General features: G+C 37.3%; 1 protein-coding gene across 7 annotated transcripts in view; it reads right to left on the bottom strand.

The window, feature by feature from the left end:
- The window catches only part of SPIRE1 (spire type actin nucleation factor 1), a 198,820-nt gene that overhangs the window by 32,362 nt on the left and 145,453 nt on the right, over positions 1-21,005 (bottom strand). For 5 of the 7 annotated variants that reach the window (XM_042909576.1, XM_042909578.1, XM_042909582.1 and 2 more), the window contains 3 exons: positions 17,229-17,315; positions 16,219-16,348; positions 2,393-2,568 (listed from right to left, as the gene is read on the bottom strand). In XM_042909576.1, the coding sequence (XP_042765510.1) occupies positions 2,393-2,568; positions 16,219-16,348; positions 17,229-17,315 (393 nt within the window). The remainder of the gene's footprint in view (positions 1-2,392; positions 2,569-16,218; positions 16,349-17,228; positions 17,316-21,005) is intronic. The other 2 variants (XM_042909577.1, XM_042909579.1) reach the window with 1 other exon arrangement.

The following is a 21,005-nucleotide window of genomic DNA, read 5'->3' as shown; positions in this document are numbered from 1 at the left end:
TAATAATACCAAGATTAAGTACAATATTTATTCATGAAAAACTTATTATCTACTATGTGACAGGATATACATGAACTAAAAGACAACTTATTTCCATAATATCTATAGAAAACTGCTAAATAGTTTTAAATGGTAGAAGAAAGAAAATTAGGTTAAAATATTAACCTATGATTATGTGCGACAAGTAGTGAAAATTCTCTCTGACCTACTTAGTTAAGGTGATTTTAAGAATTAGCCATTCATAAAAAATGGCCTCACCTAAAACCTAATGTTGAAAGCTGTGGTTTCAAACAAGCTACAATACAAAGGATCTGGTCAAAGAACATGAGATGAAAAAAAGGCTGTATAAACCACACAGTTCAAACAAAGAAGGTTTGAACAGTGATTTCCACACTCTTGGTACATACCATGAAGAACAAATCAAGCAGTGTAACCAAAGTTTCAACCCCAGACATGGTGTAAAGGTCACACAAATCTCCAGAAAAGCTAGCAAGCAACTAGAACGACCTCCTTCTGCTTATGGAGGGTCAAAAGGAAATAAATGCCAAGAGTATCTCTTAGGAAAAGAAAAAAGGGGCCATATACACAGTACTCCCAGAAAATTATGAAGTGGGTGCTACCTAGATTTAAATAGCAGAAACCATCCGCAAGCCTCACATATGTTAGCCCACCATCCCCAGAAGCATTTTTTTTCTTAACACTTATTCATTTTTGAGACAGAGCATGAGCGGGGAAGGGGCAAAGAGGGAGACACAGAATCTGAAGCAGGCTCCAGGCTCTGAGCTGTCAGCACAGAGCCCAATGCGGGGCTCGAAATCACGAACTGTGAGATCATGACCTGAACTGAAGTCAGATGCTCAACCAACTGAGCCACCCTGGAGCCCCCCAGAAACATTTTTAGAGTCCAGTTTTACAGAACTGAGCATGTCCACCCCTTCTATACCACTCTTTACTGATTTCACTTGCTTCTACTGGGAAGAACCAAGAACCTGTTCTGGGGCAGTCAGGTGACTGTAAGTCAGTCAGCAGGAGAGAGAGAAGTGGTGGGGGCAATGGCATGCTTCAAGTCCTTTTAGGATTTTTTCTCAAAAGCTGTTGATGGTCCTCTGCCCCTGCTTGCCGACCACAGGCAGCTGGACCCAATCTCTCACTATTTAAAAACTAATCTTCATTAAGATTAGTTCCCAGCCCAGAGGAATCACAAAGATGCCCAAAAGAGGCCAGGGGACTTGGAGGTCGGATCTGAGCAAGAGGATGTGGGTGTAGAATCCGGCTCAGCTTGCCCTGTGGTGCCCATTCCCCCAACTAAGCACTTTGTACCTGGCTGGGGGATCCTGATGGTCTCTATTCTTTGAAACACCAGTCTTTTCTATTGCCAGGCCTGCTTTCTAAAACTTGCTTGCTTGTATTGTCCGATGCAGTTACTAGTCACTCACTAAACTAGGCCTTTTCTAGTTCTACATCCTGACCAGTAGGCTCTTAATCATATGTGCTGGTTGGAACAACGTCACTTGTAGAATTCCTGCTGCTCCTTTACTGCTGCTTTGCTCCAAGGGTGGCACTGTCACTGAAGGCTGCCAGAACTGTCTCAGAGACAGGTCTGGGCAATTAAAGAATAATTCCTTAATTCTAAATTGGATGAACATGGAGTGGATGGAGCCAGCAACCACAACAGCAAACAGAAGATGAGAAGCTGGCTGTGTGTGTGTGTTGTTTGTCTGGCAGGGCCTGAGGGAAGAGGGAGGCAAGCATGTAATTTCATTTTATACAGTGGACATACACAACATTGATGCTGCAGACAAAGGCTTGAGAGAGAATTGGGAAGCACCAGCATCCTGATTTTTTTCTGGAAAACAGGAGGACATGAGATCTTCCTCCAAAGGGCATCAGGAGAAAGATGAAATCTGGATAACCTTAGCAGAGTTTTCTTTTGCAGACCTGTCTATTGGTATTATTACAGAAAGAACGAGCTTCACTATGGGTAGGTGTGTGTGTGTGTGTTAGAGAGAGAGAGAGAGAAAGAAAGAGAAGAATCCATGGAAATATATTTTTCTTTTTTCCTTCCCAGAATGAAGGGAAACGTAATGAAGATACTATGTTTGCATCTTTTTTTCTTCTTATTTTAATAGCACTATAATCTAAGACCATGTGAATATTTCAGAACTTATTCTATAAACTATGGCCACTATACTGGTCTTTACCGAAAAACAGTAAGTAATCTACTGTTTCACTTCCTGCCAAACAAATGAATTTCAGTCCCAACTTTATTGACTGAAAAATAGGAAGAGATCAAGCAACAACTAAGGCAACGTGATTAGTAAACTAGGTCAGAGAGGGCTGGCATTCTGAACATGGAATCAAGATTTGAGAGCCAGGACCTAATGGGACTCACCTCAGAGTCTGAGCTGTCCAGTTCAGCCAGAGTTGGGGCTTTGAGGAGCTTCTTCCGCTGCACAGGCACCTGCTGTGCAGCGCGCAACCCATTTTCTTTTGTTTGTGATGTTAAACCTCCATTCACCATTGATGATTCCACAACGTTCTTTGGAGATTCAGGAGTAGTTACATCTGCTGAAAGAAAGGCAAAAGCTTACCTTTCTTTTCTCAAGCTGAGAAAGGTAATTAGTAGGCTGAATGCACTTTTCTAAGTACCTGCCTGCACTTGGTAGCACACATTAGGTGACATGGCATTTCCATGTCACACAAATACAACACAGAGGCTTGATACAATAATGCCTGCGTATATAAAACATTTTTGTTAGATATTATCTGTCAGATTCAATTAAAGAAAACCTTTAAATGAATAATTATATTCACATTTATACATTAGAATTTAGAGCCAGAAGGAATCCTATAGATAACTGACTGTAACTTCTGTATCAAGAGATGTTGGTTTTACTTCATAGTCTCCGAAAAGCTAGTGATAGATGGACCACAGTGGTGGCATACACAAAGCCAAAGCAGCCATATGGCTCAAATATTTGAAAATGGTTTAATTTAAAAATCAAAATAGTGAATAATCTGTATTCATATAAACATGATCACAAAGAATCTAGGATACATTCCTTCTGATAAAGATGATTTATGATTTAGATTATTTAGAGCTCGAATCTGGGTGGGAAGATGATACAACAGATTAAAGACATGTGGCAGCACAGAGTATACAGTATACAGAGTACAGAGCATAGAATATATAGTACAGAGTACAGAGCATGGGGTATATAGTATAAAGTACAGACTATGGAGCACAGAGTAGTATAGAGAGTACAGAGCAGGGTGTATATAGAGTATGCAGTACACAGTATAGACTACAGAGTATAGAGACTACAGAGCATAGAGTATATAGTATACAGTACAGGGTTTAGAGTACATTTTTTATAAGTGAAATAGGCTTTATTTTGAACATACATATCATTCACTCAATTTTTCATAGTGCATAGCTATGTATGGAAGTATACAGAGAAAAACAAACATTAGAAATACCTAAGGATGGAAGCTTACAGGCAAAGAAGACATCTGATACATACCCATGAACAGGCTTAGAAGCATCATAGGACAGCATCCATTAGAAAAGAAAAAAAGCCATGCAAAAAATCTATCCAAACCATGGCAGGCAAGTGCAATCAGTACAAGTTACAGTTTCTTATATAGTACAAAAGTATACATGTTCTTTGGATTGAAAACATAATATAAATAAATGGCTTGGCTTTTATGTCCAAGTCAAAAATCATCTAATGTAAGTACCAAGTGTGGATGCCACATGTGACAATAAAATATTAAAGGCCACAGTATATAGAGTATTTAGTACAGAGGAGAGTACAGCAAGTATAGTATGTAGTACAGAGAAGAGTCTAGAGTAGTACAGAGAGTACATAGAGTACAGAGTATATATTATATAGAATACAGAGTACAGACTACAGAATATAAAAAGTACAGAGCATAGAGCACATAGAATATACAGTATGGAGTAGAGGGCACAGAATATAGAGAGAATATAGTGTAGAGTATAGGGCACGGAGTATATAGAGTATACAGTATAGAGTACAGGGCACAGAAATATATAGTATAGAATACAGGGCATAGAGTATATAGAGTATATAGTATAGAGTATATATAGCAGAATATATATAGTATAGAGAGTAAAGAGCATAGAGTATATAGAGCATATAGTATAGAGCACAGAGCATATAGAGTATAGAGCACAGAGTACACACTACAGAACAGAGAGACTATAGAATATATACAGAGAATATAGTATATATAGTTAAGTATATAGTATAGAGCAGAGTACAGAATATATATTACCGAGTACAGCCTAGAGAGTACAAAGCATAGAGTACAAGTACAGAATAAGAGTACTGAGTGCATAGTATAGAGGACAGGTTATACAGTATACAGAGTACAGAATATAGAGTACAGAGTATAAAATACAGAATACAGAGTACAGAGTATATAATATAGTAAGATGCAGATGATTTAGGTTCAAAGTCTAATTCTGCTGCTAGTTGTCTGTGAGCAAGTTACTTAACCTCTTGTTTCATCATCTGTAAAATGGGCCTAACTAACAACAGACATGAGCTCATTTTGAAGATTAACAATTGCATATAAAATACTACTGTTTGTAATAATGGTAACACACAGTAAATGTTGGGAATTATTAACACTGATTTTTATCTCCATTAGCAGGAAAGTTAAGGCTCAGAGTGACTTAGCCAGTCACACAGCTATTGTGTTGTCAAGTTTTCCATTAAGAATTTAATGTAAAATAAACAATTGATGGACAGATCTGTCTTCCTTTTCTTCCTTTCCTCCCTCCTTCCTTGCTTACTCATACCTTTTCTTCTCAGTCACAAGGACATGTGCTCTGACCTTCTGACCAGTCGCACAGTTGATTCCTTGTTAGTATTATTAATTCTCAAGGCTGCCTTTTTCTCCTGGTATCCTGTGGGACTAATGCAAGTGGAACTAATTTTCTTTAGTATTTCAAATGAAGTGTTAAACACAGACTGAGTTTAATAACTATTAAATTAAAGCATTTAAAAAGGAAAAAAAGCAGTCACTGCACATCTATTTTACAGACAAACAACATGAAACTGATCTCTGCACATGGACAGTCTGTGAAACTCCTGTGGTTGAAGGTAAGGGTACACTAAGCATGAAAGTGAAGAAGACACGAATGATTAAAGCTCCTTTAAGAGGGAAAGCACTGCAACTGCAGTTATTATAAAATATAGTAGTTTCCCTCCCAACATACAATATTTATATGCTTTAAGTATAAGTGGTGGATTTCCAGGAAACATTCAGTGAATAAGTGTGTTCTAGTACAGCCTTCCTTGACAGTATTTACAAGTCATAAATTATTATCAATAATATGTATCTAGTTTAATATTTACAATTTCTGCTTACTTTTAGAGATGAAGAAGGTCAGAGCACATGTCCTTGTGAATGAGAAGAAAGGGTATGAGTAAGCAAGGAAGGAGGGAGGAAAGGAAGAAAAGGAAGACAGATCTGTCAATTGTTTATTTTACATTAAATTCTTAATGGAAAACTTGACAACACATGTGTTCATCTTCGTGTTATCTTTCCAGATGTTAGGCAGCTGGAGCAAAAACATAACTAGGTAAGGAGCTGCAGTGAAGGGGACAAAAGGGCCAAAGGAGCAAGTTTTTATACACATTTAAAGGTTGAAATCTTTAAATAAATCTTTCCTATGGAGTTGTAGAGAGCAGTAGGCTGCCACACTTAAGAGTATAATTAAAAGTTTTCCAGGGGCGCCTGGGTGGCTCAGTCGGTTGAGCGCCGACTTCGGCTCAGGTCACGATCTCGCGGTCCGTGAGTTCGAGCCCCGCATCGGGCCCCTGTGCTGACAGCTCAGAGCCCGGAGCCTGTTTCAGATTCTGTGTCTCCCTCTCTCTGACCCTCCCCCATTCATGCTCTGTCTCTCTCTGTCTCAAAAATAAATAAATAAACGTTAAAAAAAAAAAAATTTAAAAGTTTTCCAGAAAGCAAAAGAGGAAATGATCAGGCTAACTGATAAATCCTATTCTTTAAGAAAAAACGTAGTGTTCAAATATGGTCTTGAACATATTTTAAAAGATCTTATTCTATAGTGTATCTTATTTTATACACTACCTATAGAATTTCTCAAGTTGTTATAGTAGTGAGGCTTTCAATAGAAAGTATAGAGTTAAAACGCACACATCTTTGTCCCCTCCTAGCTGCTCAGATTCCAACTGAGGCGCCCCCACTGCAGGTACCGTGAGAAGAGAAATATTCAGCTTTCCGAGGTGGGTCTCACATTTCCAGTCCTTCAAGTGGGAGCTTCCCCAAGGGTGAGACCACTAGTAGTGCATGGAGGAACACTGAAAGTTTTATGTATTTATGTTAATGCTTCAGGAAAAATAAATCGAATACGTGGCTTTATGGGTGTTTTTGCTTAAGAATTTTTAATAAGTCATTGATGATAGATTAAAGCAATTTAAATAATACTGGTGGTACTTAAAGCCTGGCAAAAATAGTGAGGGTGGCATCTGATCTGAAGTTTAGGGAATACTGCTAAGTGACAGTGGCTGCCATGAGTTCATTTCATTCTCAATGCAGGACACTTGAGAAATTACCTCAATAGTTCTCTACTTGCCTAAACACTACCATGAGATTGATAACTATATTTGAGCTCATTCACTAACCTACTGAAATAAACACCTGTATTGAATTCAAAGCTTTGAGATAAATGGGATTGATAAAAAAAATATGTAACAAGTTTCAAGATGATCTCCACATAGAAGACAAATACTGTGTGTGATTTTATCTTATACTACTACATATTTGTAAAAGACCCAGTTGAACATATTTTTAAGAGAAACTTGTAAGTAGTTTGATTATGGCTTTAGAAGTCACATACCTCATGTTTAGAATCTAAAATGCATAACCACGATATTAAATACTTTATGTAATAAATTCATTTGTGTCAGATACACCCAACTGCTGACTTATTTAGTGGGAGGAAATAGGACTGTGATACAGATTATACATGTTTGCATTGCAAAAATAAATTACACTTACCTTAATTAATGTTGAATGGATTGTTATGATTTTCCACTAAGTATTAATATTTCTAAGACATACATAAGCAGAACATACTTCATTATGTCTTATTTTATACTTAAGTTCAGGGGCATTATCTATACTACATACTTAAATATTTACTCCTTAGTGTGTTAATTTTCCAACTTAGAGAAGAATTATAGTCCAATCTTTGCATTTAGGTTAAGAGAATGGATCGATCTTTTTCCATTTGTTAACTAGGGACATCTTAATTGATTAGTCAAAATGCAACAATGCAAACATAAAAGCAGCTAGCATAAGAAATCGAGAATGAAGCATGTAGAAATCATGAAGCACACTAAAGCGGCAAAATGATAAGCAGTTGAAAGCAAGTAAAATTTTTTGCTACTCTTTTACATTATAGAGGTTAAGAGCTTTCTTCCCAAATCAGAAGCCACCATATTACCTATAACAATATATATTATATGTGTGTGGGCATGCATACTTTCCAGATCAGCCTAATTTATGTTAGCTAATAGTAAATATGTTTAGGTAGCCAGACATTCCCTCAGAGTCCAACTGATAGAAACATCTCCAGAAAAAGAGACATAGTCTCTATAATATATACTGCTAACTTTTGGAGATTATCAATAACAAGTTATGTACCAAAACATTTCTGAGTTTATTTTCCAGATCAAAATTTTTACAAGGTTTTTCTTTTTCTCTTTTACAACATTTACTCTGCATTCTGCAAATGGTTGATAAAATAAAAATTTTCAAATGAATAAAGAAAATAGAAAAAGCTCTTCAGTGGTCAGTCAAAAGTAGTAAATGAAGATTATAAAATATTTATCTGAGTTTTTTTAAAAGCATAAATTATAGTGATGCCTGAGACCTACAAATATAATTAGAAATTTAAAAAACAGCTGGGAACTAGCTTAGCAGTTGGAAGATACTCCATAAATATTAATAAGCAGAATATGATACTAGAACTCTCTGGCTCTTTAAATATGAATTTGTATATAAGGTATGCCAACAATTCTAGAGCAAATCTAAGAAAACTCTGGAAGAAAACATTAATGCCACTATCTCATTTTATACTCAAAACAGCAGCATCCAAAATGAAAAATTCTAACTTGCAAAATATTTTATTGGGATTAAGTTGGCTTTGAATAGTCACTCACGTATATTTTTAAAAACCCAACTTAAAAAGGGGCTGGTTTTAAGGCATCAAATTTAGTCATTAATGGTTACTTGTTTCACTCTTAATCCCCGTCTATTTAACAGCAGGGAACTAAACTTGTACTACAAACCCAGAATACATTAATTATACAGTTGACTCTTGAACAAGGCAGGGATTAGGGGTGCAGAGCTCCACCCCAGTTGAAAATCTGCAAATAACTTTTGATCCCCCTGCACCAAAACTTAACTGCTATTTAAGTGTACTGTTGACTGGAAACTTTACTGATAATATAAACAGTCAATTAACATATTTTATATGTTATATGTAACACACACACACACACACACACACACACACACAGAGTATTCTTAAAGCTAGAGAAAAGAAACTAATTTTTTTAGAGAAAAGAAAATATTAAGAAAATCATAAGGATGAGAAAATGCATTTACGGTACTATATGCATATTTGCTGAAGAAAATCTGTGTATAGGCAGGTCAAGCCAGGCTGGAGGTGGCAGTGAGCCTGGTCCCATGAAGACATATTCCGCAGCCTTAGCAGAGGCAGCCGCCTGGCGGGTGGGCAGCCACAGTGGCCTGGGGGTACAGTAGAGCTGTCCCATCTGCCTATAAGTGCCCCACCAACTGACGGCCATTGGCAGCTGTGGCCAGTCATGAGTGGGAAGGGAGGGGGTGGCCCCAGGCTTTGCAGCGGCCGGCCAGCATAGCCTGAGCCCCAGGGGCCAGGGGTGATGGGTAGGTGGAGGAGCACCATCCCGCCCTCTGGGTACATTTCCTTGCTTCAACTCGGCATCCTGACCCCCAGCTCTGGGTGCAGACCCTGACCACCCTGCAGCTCTGCTCATTGTCTCAGTCCATTTGGTCATATGAAGCAGGGGGGGAGGGGGTGTAGGGGTGGGAGGCACCCGTAAATAAATCCCTGTATCTTCTGCTGTCACCTCTTGCATAAAAAAATCTTCCCACAAGTGGACCTGAGCAGTTCAAACTCATGTTGTTCAGGGTCAACTGTATTTTACAACCAAAGCCATTAAACACATCTGCATTTTTATGCTCTCAATCAGCACTCAGAGTGATTCATGATTAGGCTCTATCCACAGGGAGCACAGGGACACAAAGGACAGTTCTTGCCTATCAGTGGTCTTCTGAAATAGCTGACAGCTTTGAGTCTAATTACTTACATAACTGAATGTGCTTTAGAGAGTAGTTAGTGTCAAAACTTCATTTCTTGAAAATCTTTTCTATTCTCTTAAGGCAAAGTTCTGTTTTAGATTTTGACATCATTGCTTCAGAAGAGTATGGGTGAAAGACAATAACCCTAAGGATGGTCAGCCAGATTTCATAACCACAAGGATTGTGTAATGGTTCTTCTATAATCCCTTGGTAGGCAACAGATTTATTATTATAGTTTTAATTTTTTTAAGTATGTTGTTTTCAAATAAGCAGAATTTTTTATCTTACTGACCACAGCTTAGAAGAAGCCTTTCAATTTTCTTCTTTGACATGTATGGACAAGCAGATGAATGAAATGTATTTCACAGAAACCACAAAACCCACGTCAGGTGTGAAAGTGTTTTGTTTTGTTTTGTTTTGTTTTGTTTTTTACCTGACAAGTCAAAACTGTAAGACATGCTAAGTGGCCGCATTGCTGAAAAAAGAAAACAAACAATAAAAAGAAAATAATTCAGCTGTTAGGAATACACAGAGAGGACAAAAAAGGGGGGGGAGGATTCAAGAAGACCTGTAATGGCATATTTCAGACTTGAAGGCAGAGAATAAAAATCTGAAATACAGTAAAACCATGAGTCTTAGTTTCAATTATATATATCACTAAGACTTGAAATGGAGTAACAATAAAAGAAAAAAATAACTTTTTAAAGAACACGTTAAAAATGAAAACATGATAAAGATACAAACATTTTAAATAAACAGTATAGGATTTTGGCTTAAATATGATTTTAGGGTACAAAATTTTTAAAGAATAAATGCATTCTTACGTAATTTATTTCAGGACGAAAATCTGGCCAAAATCTCTGCCAAAGGTGAAATATTTTATGAAAAATCTCCTTTAGGAACTATCATCACACTGTATCACTATACTGCCCATTGCAGGCAGTATAACATAGCAGTTAAAGAGAAGCCTCAGGAGCCAGAATGTCTGAGTTTGAATCTCAGCTCTGCCACTTGCTAGCAGTGTGATTCTGGGAAAGTTACTTAACCTCTCTGTGCTTCAGTTACTTAATCTATAAAATGGGAAGAATGGTTATCTTATTAGATTGTTAGAAAGGTTAAATGACCCTACCAAAAAAAGGTTCTCGCACATAGTAAACAGTGCTTTGCATGTAGTAAAGGCTCAATAAATATAATTTCATTTTTTAAAAAGATTTTTTATTTTTAAGTAATCTCTACATCCAAAGTGGGGCTTGAACTCATGACTCTGAGATCAAGAGCTGCCATTACACTGACCAAGCCAGCCAGGTGCCCCAATTTCTTAAGAATAAACTTATTTATTTCCTGTTGAAATAATTTGTCTTAAATTTTGTATTACATATGCTAAAGCCCACTGAATTGTATTCATAATACAGGTGAATTTTATGGTAGATAAATTATGCCTCAGTCAACTTATTTTTTTTTTTAAGCTTACTACAAAGACTTGATTGATTTAGGTATTCATGACAGTGAAAATTAACTATTTTCACTGCAGCCCCAAATTCTTAGCAGTATCATTGATTCTATAACCTAGGGTCAGGTAGGACAGCAGCTCAGATCTATAGCAGGGATGGATCTATAGGCATAATGGGCAGAATGTCTCCCCGTTAGTGTTTTCCAAAGTGGAATGCCTGTAGAGTTCCAACATCTAAATTTAATAGAAAGTATCTCTCAATTTTTTTTTTGGGTAGATGTTTTTAAAGGAATAATTTATATTTACAATCCAAAATCTCAATACAGTATTTTTTACAAATGATATGAAGGTAAAGCATTGAGTGACATCCCAAACGCAACTAGGTAAGATGTCAGAATCATATGTAGATGGTTTTAAAAAGCACTTATGTCAACAAAGGAAATGTGTATCTTCAATGGGGCAAATAATGCAACTCTTTTTGACAATCATACTTATTGTCTGATGATGAGGAAATATCTTAAGTATCTCATCCTAATATATAAATTAGGATGTAATTTTTAAACAAGCATTTTACTGTATTTTAGTTATCTTAGAGAAAAGTAGTTAGGAATTTTATGTTGAGGAGAATAATCTTCCACTCACCATTCAAAAAACCCTATATTTCTTGTAGAAACACTTTTCTAGATAGGTCTCTTCAGGCAAGGGAAACAAGCAAAATTAAACTCTTGGTACTACATCAAAATAAAAAGCTTTTGCACAGAGAAGGAAACCATCAACAAAACTAAAAGGCAGCCTGCTGAATGGGAGAAGATATTTGCAAATGATATGACTGATAAGGGTTAATATCCAAAATATATAAAGAACTTATGTAATTCAACACCAAAAAAAAAAAAAAACGCAATTAAAAATGGGCAGAGGACATGAATATTTCTGCAAAGACATCCAGATGGCCAACAGATACATGAAAAAAAGTTCAACATCACTCATCATCAGGGAAATGCACATCAAAACCACGATGAGATATCATCTCACACCTGTCAGAATGGCTAAAAACAAAAACACAAGAAACAGCAAGTGTTGGCAAGGATGTGGAGAGAACGCAACCCTAGTGTAGTGTTGGTGGGAATGTCAACTACTGTGGAAAACAGTATGGATGTTCCTCAAAAAACCAGAAATAGAATCACCTTATGATCCAGTAATTCCACTACCGGGTATTTATCCAAAGAAAATGAAAACACCAATTTGAAAAGACACAGACACCTCTACGTTTATTGCAGCATTATTTATAATAGCCAAGATATGGAAGCAGCTCAAGTGTACATCAACTGATGAATGGATAAAGATGTGGTATATACAATGGAACATTGTTTAACCATAAAAAAGAATGAAATCTTGCCATTTCCAACAGCATGGATGAATCAAAAGGATATGATTCTAAGTGAAAGAAGTCAGAGAAAGACAAATACCCTATGGTTTCACTCATACTCTGAATTTAAGAAACAAAACAAATGAACAAAGGAAAAAGACACAAACAAAAAAAAGATGTTGGTGGTTACCAGAGGGCATGTAGTTGCGGGGATGGGTGAAATAGGTGAAGGGGACTAAGAGTACATTTATCCTGAAGAGCACTGAGAAATGTATGGAATTGTTGAATCATTACATTGTACACCTGAAACTAAAATAACACTGTATGTTAATTATACTTGAATAAAAAAAAAAGCCCACCTATCTAAAAAAAACCTGCATTTCTGAATTAAAATACTATTGACTCTATATTTCCCTAATTATGCATAGCAAATAAAATACAACATGGTCTCAGAGCACTCATCACCCTTCTCTAATATCTTCTCATTCTACTCTTCTCTGGTATAGGAACCTATCTTTTGAAATAAGACTGACTATTGCATAAGAAAAGGATGCTATTATTTCTTGGAAGACGAAGTTTGGATCTATTCCAAGTTCTATGTATTACAAAGAGGAGAGAAATCAAGCATAATAACAATTAAGGAGTTTAGGGAAAAGATGTTTAAAAAATTTTTTAATGTTTGTTTATTTTTGGGAGAGAGAGAATTGTGCACAAGTGGGGGAGGGGTAGAGAGAGGAAGAATGAGGATCTGAAGCAGGCTCTGTGCTGACAGCAGAGATCCCAATGCGGGGCTCAACCCACAAACCGTGAGATCATGACCTAAGCTGAAGTTAGATGCTCAACTGACTGAGCCACCCAGGAGCCCCAGGGAAAAGATGCTTTTAAAGGAACAATTTATATTTAAAACCCAAAGTCTCAATACAGTATGAGATGTTAGAAAAAAGAAAATGATCAGACATGAACAAAGACTGATGCACAAGAACAGTATTTTCAGACCTGACAGGGGAAAAAATGGAGAGTCTGTCAAACAATAGGGAAATAGGTAAATAAAACACAATATAGCCATATATCAAGATATAAGGTCCTTAGGAGTTGTATTTAATGACATGGGAAGATGTTCATGTCACATACACTGTTAAATGAAGAGAGCAGAATACTTTCTTGTCTCCATTTCATAATGCACAAGTAGATTCACAGTGGATGCCTCTGGCTGTTGAAATTATGGGTAACGTTTCTTCTATAACATTTACACATTTCCCCAATTTCTATAGTAGGATTCTGCTTGCAATTACGTGGAGGGGAAAGGTTATAAAAATATTTAGGGAAACTGCTCTTCACGTTCATTCTGCCATCCTTACCAAACCAAACTCCCCAAAGCAAAATTGTATAGTAAGAACCAATGTAGATCTACAGAAAAAATGAGCCTAAATCCCTTGCTTTCAAATAAAATTCAAGATCAGTTTGAATGCAGAATCATAGAAATGAGACTCTCACAAAACGAATAATCACTTTCTATAACAGCTCAATTCTGGTTGTTGTGAAACACCCAATGCATAAGGTTAAAATAAAAAATAATAAGATATTCTCACAACATAAAATTGATATTTATTCTAAAGTAGGTTTTCTGTTATTGAGCATCTAATTTGTTTAAAATGAAATAGAAGAATATATATGTAGACAAAGAATATATATGATGACCCTTCCGGGCAATGAGAGTGTCCCCGTGACACTTACGAGGACTTCTAGTCTCTCCCTAGTCTCCCTAATCTCTCTGGCCTCACTAATGCCTTGTGATTGGCTGCTGTTAATGGTCTTGCAACATGAATATGCACAACACTCCAGAGTCATTCTTCTGTAAGCATTTGTGGGCAAACACTATGCCTTTTTCATCTCTGTTCCCCAGGAGATGACATGGTTGTTTAATAGAAAATAAAGGTTCAAAAAAATATTAGAAAAGCGAAGTAACTATATGTCAGATATCATATGCATTGTTCATGCACATTACGCCTATCTTGCTCCTCTCTTTTCTATTGCACTTCCACTGAAGTTTACAACCCCTCAGCCTAATTACTCTGTACTCCTATAAATCACAAAGCTTACTTTTATCATGGTAATATATTTGTTTTGCCTCACAGTTTTGCTGAAATCCTTCTATTACCCCCACTATTCTTTTTCAAGGTATAGTAATTTTTAAAAACTCCAGTCTTAAGCTAACATCATATAATATCACTTCCTTATTCTTCCACAGTGGTTCTTACTCTTTTGAAGCAGTGGACTCTTTAGGAATCTTAGGAAAGCCATGGACCCTCTGTCCAGAAAAATGCACATACATACACTTTGTGAACTAAGCACACATTTTTTATATTTCAGGGGATTCACAGACTCTCCTCAGGCCCATCTGAGGACTCTCAGGACTCTTGGTACACATGGCTTATATGCTTTAGTTATTATACAAATGCTCATATGGATTTGTCACTTAGCATGCTTTAAACATTATTTGTAAGAGATAATACTTGCTGCCATAAAAATTAGCAATAAATTGATACAATCCATACTCACTCTGTAGCTTTGTAACTGGAAGGTACATTCAATTATTTCAACACCTATGGGAGCCCTTCTACAACAATGAACAACAAAGAAATGTGTCCTGCTGGCAAGGAGGTCACAAGGTAACAGAAGAGCCAAGAGTTTAATGAAAGGATATAACAACATGGAGTGACTGAAGAGTTCGAGGCTGGAAGCAGAGAGGATAGTCAAAGCTGATGTGATAAACTAGGTAAGAGTCTTCGAAGATGACGGGCTGAGTTAGGATAGTGTTGGGCTAAAAAAGGGGGAGGTTACAAAGATCCAGAATAAGAAACATCAACAGGACTTGGCTGTTAAGTAGGAGTCAGAGATGATGCTGAGGTTCTGCCTTGGGCACACTGAAATGGAGGAGGTTTGAGGAGAAAACAGATGATTTCACTCATTCTGCTGCAGGCCCCAGCTAGCAGAGAGCTGGATGAATGGATGTGAACTTAGAGGGATCAGTGGGCAGACAGGAGCTGAAATAGCTGGAATAAAAACCATGGAAAAAAGGGTGTGGTTGCTCAGGGAGAAGTGAGCCCAGGACAGAAATCTGAAGGACCAAGCAGAGTCTGAAAGAGTCAGGAAAAACCGATCAGAGGAGAAAACTAGGAGAGTGTGGTTCCTTTCCTGTTCAGAGGCCATTATAATCTATTTTCCTAAAGGAAATTTCTCTGAATTCTTTGGGGATCTTTAATCTTACAAATAGAAGGAAAGTTATATGAACAAAAGTGTTTACAAACATTTTATAATATGGTCTTGCTATAAATCAAAATTAATGTGTTTACAGTACACATTAAACAATATTAAATATAGTAAATATAAAGGAACTTTGGGAATAAGTGATGTAAGATAATAATTGATGCTTGCATTACATAATACTGTATCTTTAAACCAATAATAAGACAACAGTAATGTGCAATAAAACTATGTATCACTTATATTTCTAAAACATAATAACTTTGTATGTGTATTATAATTTATGAAGTATTTTGACCACAACCCTATTTAATTCTTACATAAAAGCCATAATGAAAATGTAGAGGAATTTTTATCCCCCTTCTGCCAATGAAGAAATCAACACTCAGAGAGGTAAAGGGACTCTCCTAAAAACACAGTCTAGAGAATGGCAGAGCAACTCCCACTAAGCTATGATGCCCTCATGTATGTAGTTCAGTATCATATGGGGAGAGAATCTCCTTTTCCGTGAATTTCAAGTATAAACTTCAAGTAAGTGTGAAGGTGTGTGAGTGTGAGTGTGTGTGTGTGTGTGAGAGAGAGAGAGAGAGAGAGAGAGAAAAGGAAAGAGGAACAAACACTACTTTTACTTTGCACTATACCACTATTTTTCACTGGGCTGGTTGTATAAAGACATTGCTTCAAGTGGATGAGGCTGGACCAGCAGTGTAGTAAGCAGCTGACTCACCTAATCTGCTCCGTCTAATTTCCTCTGGGGAGACAGGCCGCAGCTTTCTTTCTGCTTTGATTTCTTCTAATATTCTTTCATGGAGGCTCCGTGGCCGTGGTGGAGTGGGTTTCAGTTTTCTGGCTGAGACCTTGGAAGAAAAAAAGTAATGGCTACAGACTTGAATAGTTGTTCTTAAACAATTTTTAATGAAGTCCATTCCTACAGTATAGATAGTATTTCACTGATTGAAACATTGCTTGATAAGACTATTTTAAGCAATAGGGAGATTATTGGATTTCACAGTAATTTATCACATGTGCTCAATCAATTTTAAGGAGTCAGTTTTGCTGAAGTTATAATTATGTTCACAATATGCTACCATGATAGGCAATCAACTGAAATGTAAACTATACTTTATCTATTACTATTATTGTTTTTAAAAGTAACATTCTTAAATGTTCATTTATTTATTTTTGAGGGGGGGCATGCACGAGTGCAAGCTGGGGAGGGACAGAGAGGGAGGGAGGGAGGGAGAGAGAATCCCAAGCAGGCTCCGTGCTGACAGTGCAGAGCCCAACTAGGGCTCGATCTCATGAACTGTAAGATTATGAACTGAGCCAAAATGAAGAGCTGGATGCTTAACCGACTGAGCCACCCACGTGCCCCTAAAAGTAACATTTTGAGTAAGTCATCACAACCTTCTTAGATTATTATTACCTTCTTTCTACTGTAAGGGCTGTAATAAGGGCTCACGGAGGCTGATTAATTTGCTCAGGGACATGTAGCTACTAAACTGCACCATGACTCAGGTCATTTTGAGTTAAAATATCCTAAGACAACCTTGTACTGCATAACTGTTAAGTATTTTTCTGTGACTGAAGAATGTAACTTACAGTTAGGCTTCACCATTTTGAGAATAAAAGTTTGGTGTAAAAACTACTTTGAGAGCTGAGTTCCAGAGATCACATTCTAGACAAGAGCATGTTGCTACCTTGTTCCAGCCAAGGGGAATGCCTCAGATTACATACCGGATTTAAAGGGGGTCTTGATCTGATGAAGTCCAGGATGATTTCATGAGCACTTTTTTTTAACCGAGGGGGAATATCACCATTCACCTGAAAGGAGACATAAAGTATAAGATTCATGTGACTATGGGATTATCATTATAAATTTCTGGGTACAGCGGTTATCTCAACATATGTCATAATATCACTGAAGTGTATTCTGGCTCTACCAAGGATGCATTTCAAATCAATAAAATGCAGAGTAAATGGCTGAGTGATCTAGAGCAAAAATAACTATGTAGAATTGACGAAAATAAAAGTTCATCAAATGAATCATTGGTTCTACCACTTTGGGAAAATATATATTAGATTCATCCCTTCCAACAAAAAGTTTCTAAAATTATAAATGTGAATGGAATAAATAATACTATGGTTATTAACTATTTTATAAACTATAAAGCCTTTTACGTATTATTTTCATCCTTGTACAAACCCAGGTAACAGAAAAGAGACTGGTGACCTGATTCACATTCTGTAGATAAAACTCACGTCAAGGAGGGCATCTGCTACATTCACACAATTAGTAAGTTTAAGAGTTCTGGTAGAGCCCTCACCTGTTTCAGACTCCTGCTCTAATGTCCTTTTTCTTTTTTAAATGTTTATTTTTGAGAGAGAGAGAGAGAGTGAGCAAGTGAGTGCAAGCCAGGGAGGAGCGGGGGGGTGGGGGGGGGTGGGGGTGGGGCGGTGTCTGAAGAGGGCTCTGCCCTGACAGCAGAGAGCCTGATGTGGGACTTGAACTCATGGACTGTTAGATCTTGACCTGAGCAGAAGCTGGATGCTTAGCCAACTGAGCCACTCAGGTACCCCTAATTTTCACTTTTTTTTTATGTCAATGTGTTACAAAATAATTTTTTAAAGCAATTTAATAAACCTACAAAAAATGATCTAAACTCACATTATGACCACCCAAAAGGTACAGTTGTGACCATTTTGTCATATTTTTTCCCAGTCTTATATGAAAAAAATAGAATATGCTAGGCATTTTTCTGTCATGCTCCTCATGAAAGATGGATGAAAAAGGTATGTTAACAAATTATAAATTTAAAAAATGAGAAACATCTTAAACTTCTCAATAATCCAAAAAGTTAGCATGCTTTTTACTAATGCACTGCTTGAAAAATCTCTATAACACTTTTCCCCTCTACTTTGGAGACCTACTGTTTGATTACACCATAATATTCTAGCAACTTTATAATATCAATTTTGTTCGAGAGAAGAAAAAGATAATTTCGTTATTCCCCTTGCATCAATGGTTCGTTTTTTCATTTTGATGCTTCACAACTTGTTACTGGAAATGTCACTTAAATTTTAGAATTACTGTAAAATTTGGTCAGACCTTTTTCAAGTATTTTTGTAAGACTACAACATTTTAGGCATGGACAGTTTTCTTGTGTACTCACCAACTTTATAAATACTATTTTAATTGCTCACAAGTCATTAATTAGTTGGTTTTTCCTCACTGCAGCTGTATATTATGAGTTGTGATTTTTTTTTTTTTTTTTTTGGTCAATGTTGTTATTTTGTGTCCACTGAAAAATAATGTTAAATATATTTTTTAAAAAAAGGACCTGAACTGCCACTCCCAAGCACGGTTGGATCCCCAAATGCAACCCTTCTACCTGAGTTCAGGGAGGATGACAAGCCTGTTGTGGCCCACATAGCATCCACTCTCTCCTTCCCTGGGCCATACCTCCTAGTCCTGAATGAGGCCAGGATGGCCCATGGAAAGATTTAGGAGTAAAAGCTGCTTGAACCAAGTCAAGCTTGAGACTGCTAGTACTTGGTTCAAGGAGGGCATGTCCTGTAGCAGCAGAGCTAGAGGCCTAATGTGGCACAACCCCCATCTATGGATTTCATGTTACATAAGACATTTTTTTAAATCCTTATTGTATAGAACAACCTAATGAGACTTTCCTATTAACTTTCAATTATACTCCTGAACAGGGTAATACATATCTTTCTAGCCATTTTTCATATGCTTTTACTTTAATGTATACTTTCCATCACAACAGCAGGGCTTAGGGAATGGTTTAAATAAGGCCAGGGTTGTGAATTCCATTCCCTAAAAAAGTGCACAGTTTCCTCACTAGTCAGAAACTGTATCCTGGATCCCAATTACAAAGTGTGTGTCAGTGCTCATGAGGTAGATCGCAGAACTTTATGGATGTGAGTCAGTGAAAATCCTTACCATGAGGAGAAAAAGCAACTTTGTGCTAATACCATTCTGCAGCTGGCTCAGTGAAATTATACCCCTACACCTACAGAACACATACTGAAACAAGTTGTCTGAGCTGCAATGATAAATGATTCCTGGATGAACACAAATAGTAGAGCCACAAGTAAATAAGACACTTCTACAACTTGATCTCATTTTTGAGCCACGATGCCTTAAACAAAGAACTTCTAAATAAAAGGTGTTGTTTCTATATCTTCATTAAAATTTTTTTAAATTATTTTTATTTATTTTTAAGAGAGAGAGAGACAGAGTGCGAGTGGGGGAGGGGCAGAGAGAGAGGGAGAGACAGAATCTGAAGCAAGGCTCCAGGCTCTCAGTTGTCAGCACAGAGCCCAACATGGGGCTTGAACCCAGGAGTGTGAGATCATGACCTGAGTCCAAGTTAGATGCTTAACCAACTGAGCCACCCAGCCATCCCTCTACATCTTCATTTTTAAAAGGTGAGTTATTTGAAGCTATTTGTTAGAATTAAAGCATTTTACTCAAACATTCTGAAAAAAGCCAACTGAGATGTTTTACACTTCTATAACTTAATATTCTGGATGATATCCAATATGGCTAAGCCACCAATTCCCAACATCACTACAAATGTACTGAAAACAGTGGATTACTGTGGTATGGTTGTATAGTTTAAACCTAAGGATTAAATATTTTTAAAATTATTTTTATTAAAAAAAATGCTTAATGTTACTTTTTGAGAGCGAGCGAACGAGTGAGAGTGGGGGAGGGGCAGAGAGAGAGGGAAATACAGAATCTGAGGCAGGCTCCAGGCTCTGAGCTGTCAGCACAGAGCCCGACTTGGGGCTCAAACTCACAAACTGTGAGATCATGACCTGAGCTAAAATCAAGAGTTGGGTACTTACCTGACTGAGCCCCCTAGGCGCCCCTATACCTGAGGATTAAATTAAAAACATCTCAGCACAGTGCCTCATGTAAGATGGACCAGGTCTGAAAACTCTGTTTGCTCTTTACAAAAAAATTTTTTTTTTATTTTTTAGAGAGAGAGGCAGAGCACAAGCGGGGGAGGGGCAGAAAGCGAAGGAGACAGTATGAAGCAGGCTTCGGGTTCTGAGTTGTCAGCACAGAGCCTGATACGGCTAGAACCCACAACCGTGAGATCATGACCTGAGCCGAAGTCAGATGCTTAACTGACTAAGCCACCCAGGTGCCTGTACAAAAATATTTCTTAATGGGGCACCTGGGTGGCTCAGTCGGTTGAGCGTCCGACTTCGGCTCAGGTCATGATCTCGCGGTCTGTGAGTTCGAGCCCCACGTCGGGCTCTGTGCTGACGGCTCAGAGCCTGGAGCCTGCTTCGGATTCTGTGTCTCCCTCTCTCTCTGACCCTCCCCCGCTCATGCTCTGTCTCTCTCTCTCTCAAAAATAAATAAAACATTAAAAAAAATTAAAAAAAACAACAACAACAAAAAAAACCCAAAAATATTTCTTAAAGAAATTAGAAACTGGCATCTACTCATTAGAATAAAAATTTTTAATATCGAGTTTT

Source organism: Panthera leo, chromosome D3 (genome assembly GCF_018350215.1).
Source record: "Panthera leo isolate Ple1 chromosome D3, P.leo_Ple1_pat1.1, whole genome shotgun sequence".
Taxonomy (NCBI): Eukaryota; Metazoa; Chordata; class Mammalia; order Carnivora; family Felidae; genus Panthera; species Panthera leo.
Note: the sequence above shows the minus strand (reverse complement) of the source record. Positions and strands in the feature narration are given on the sequence as shown.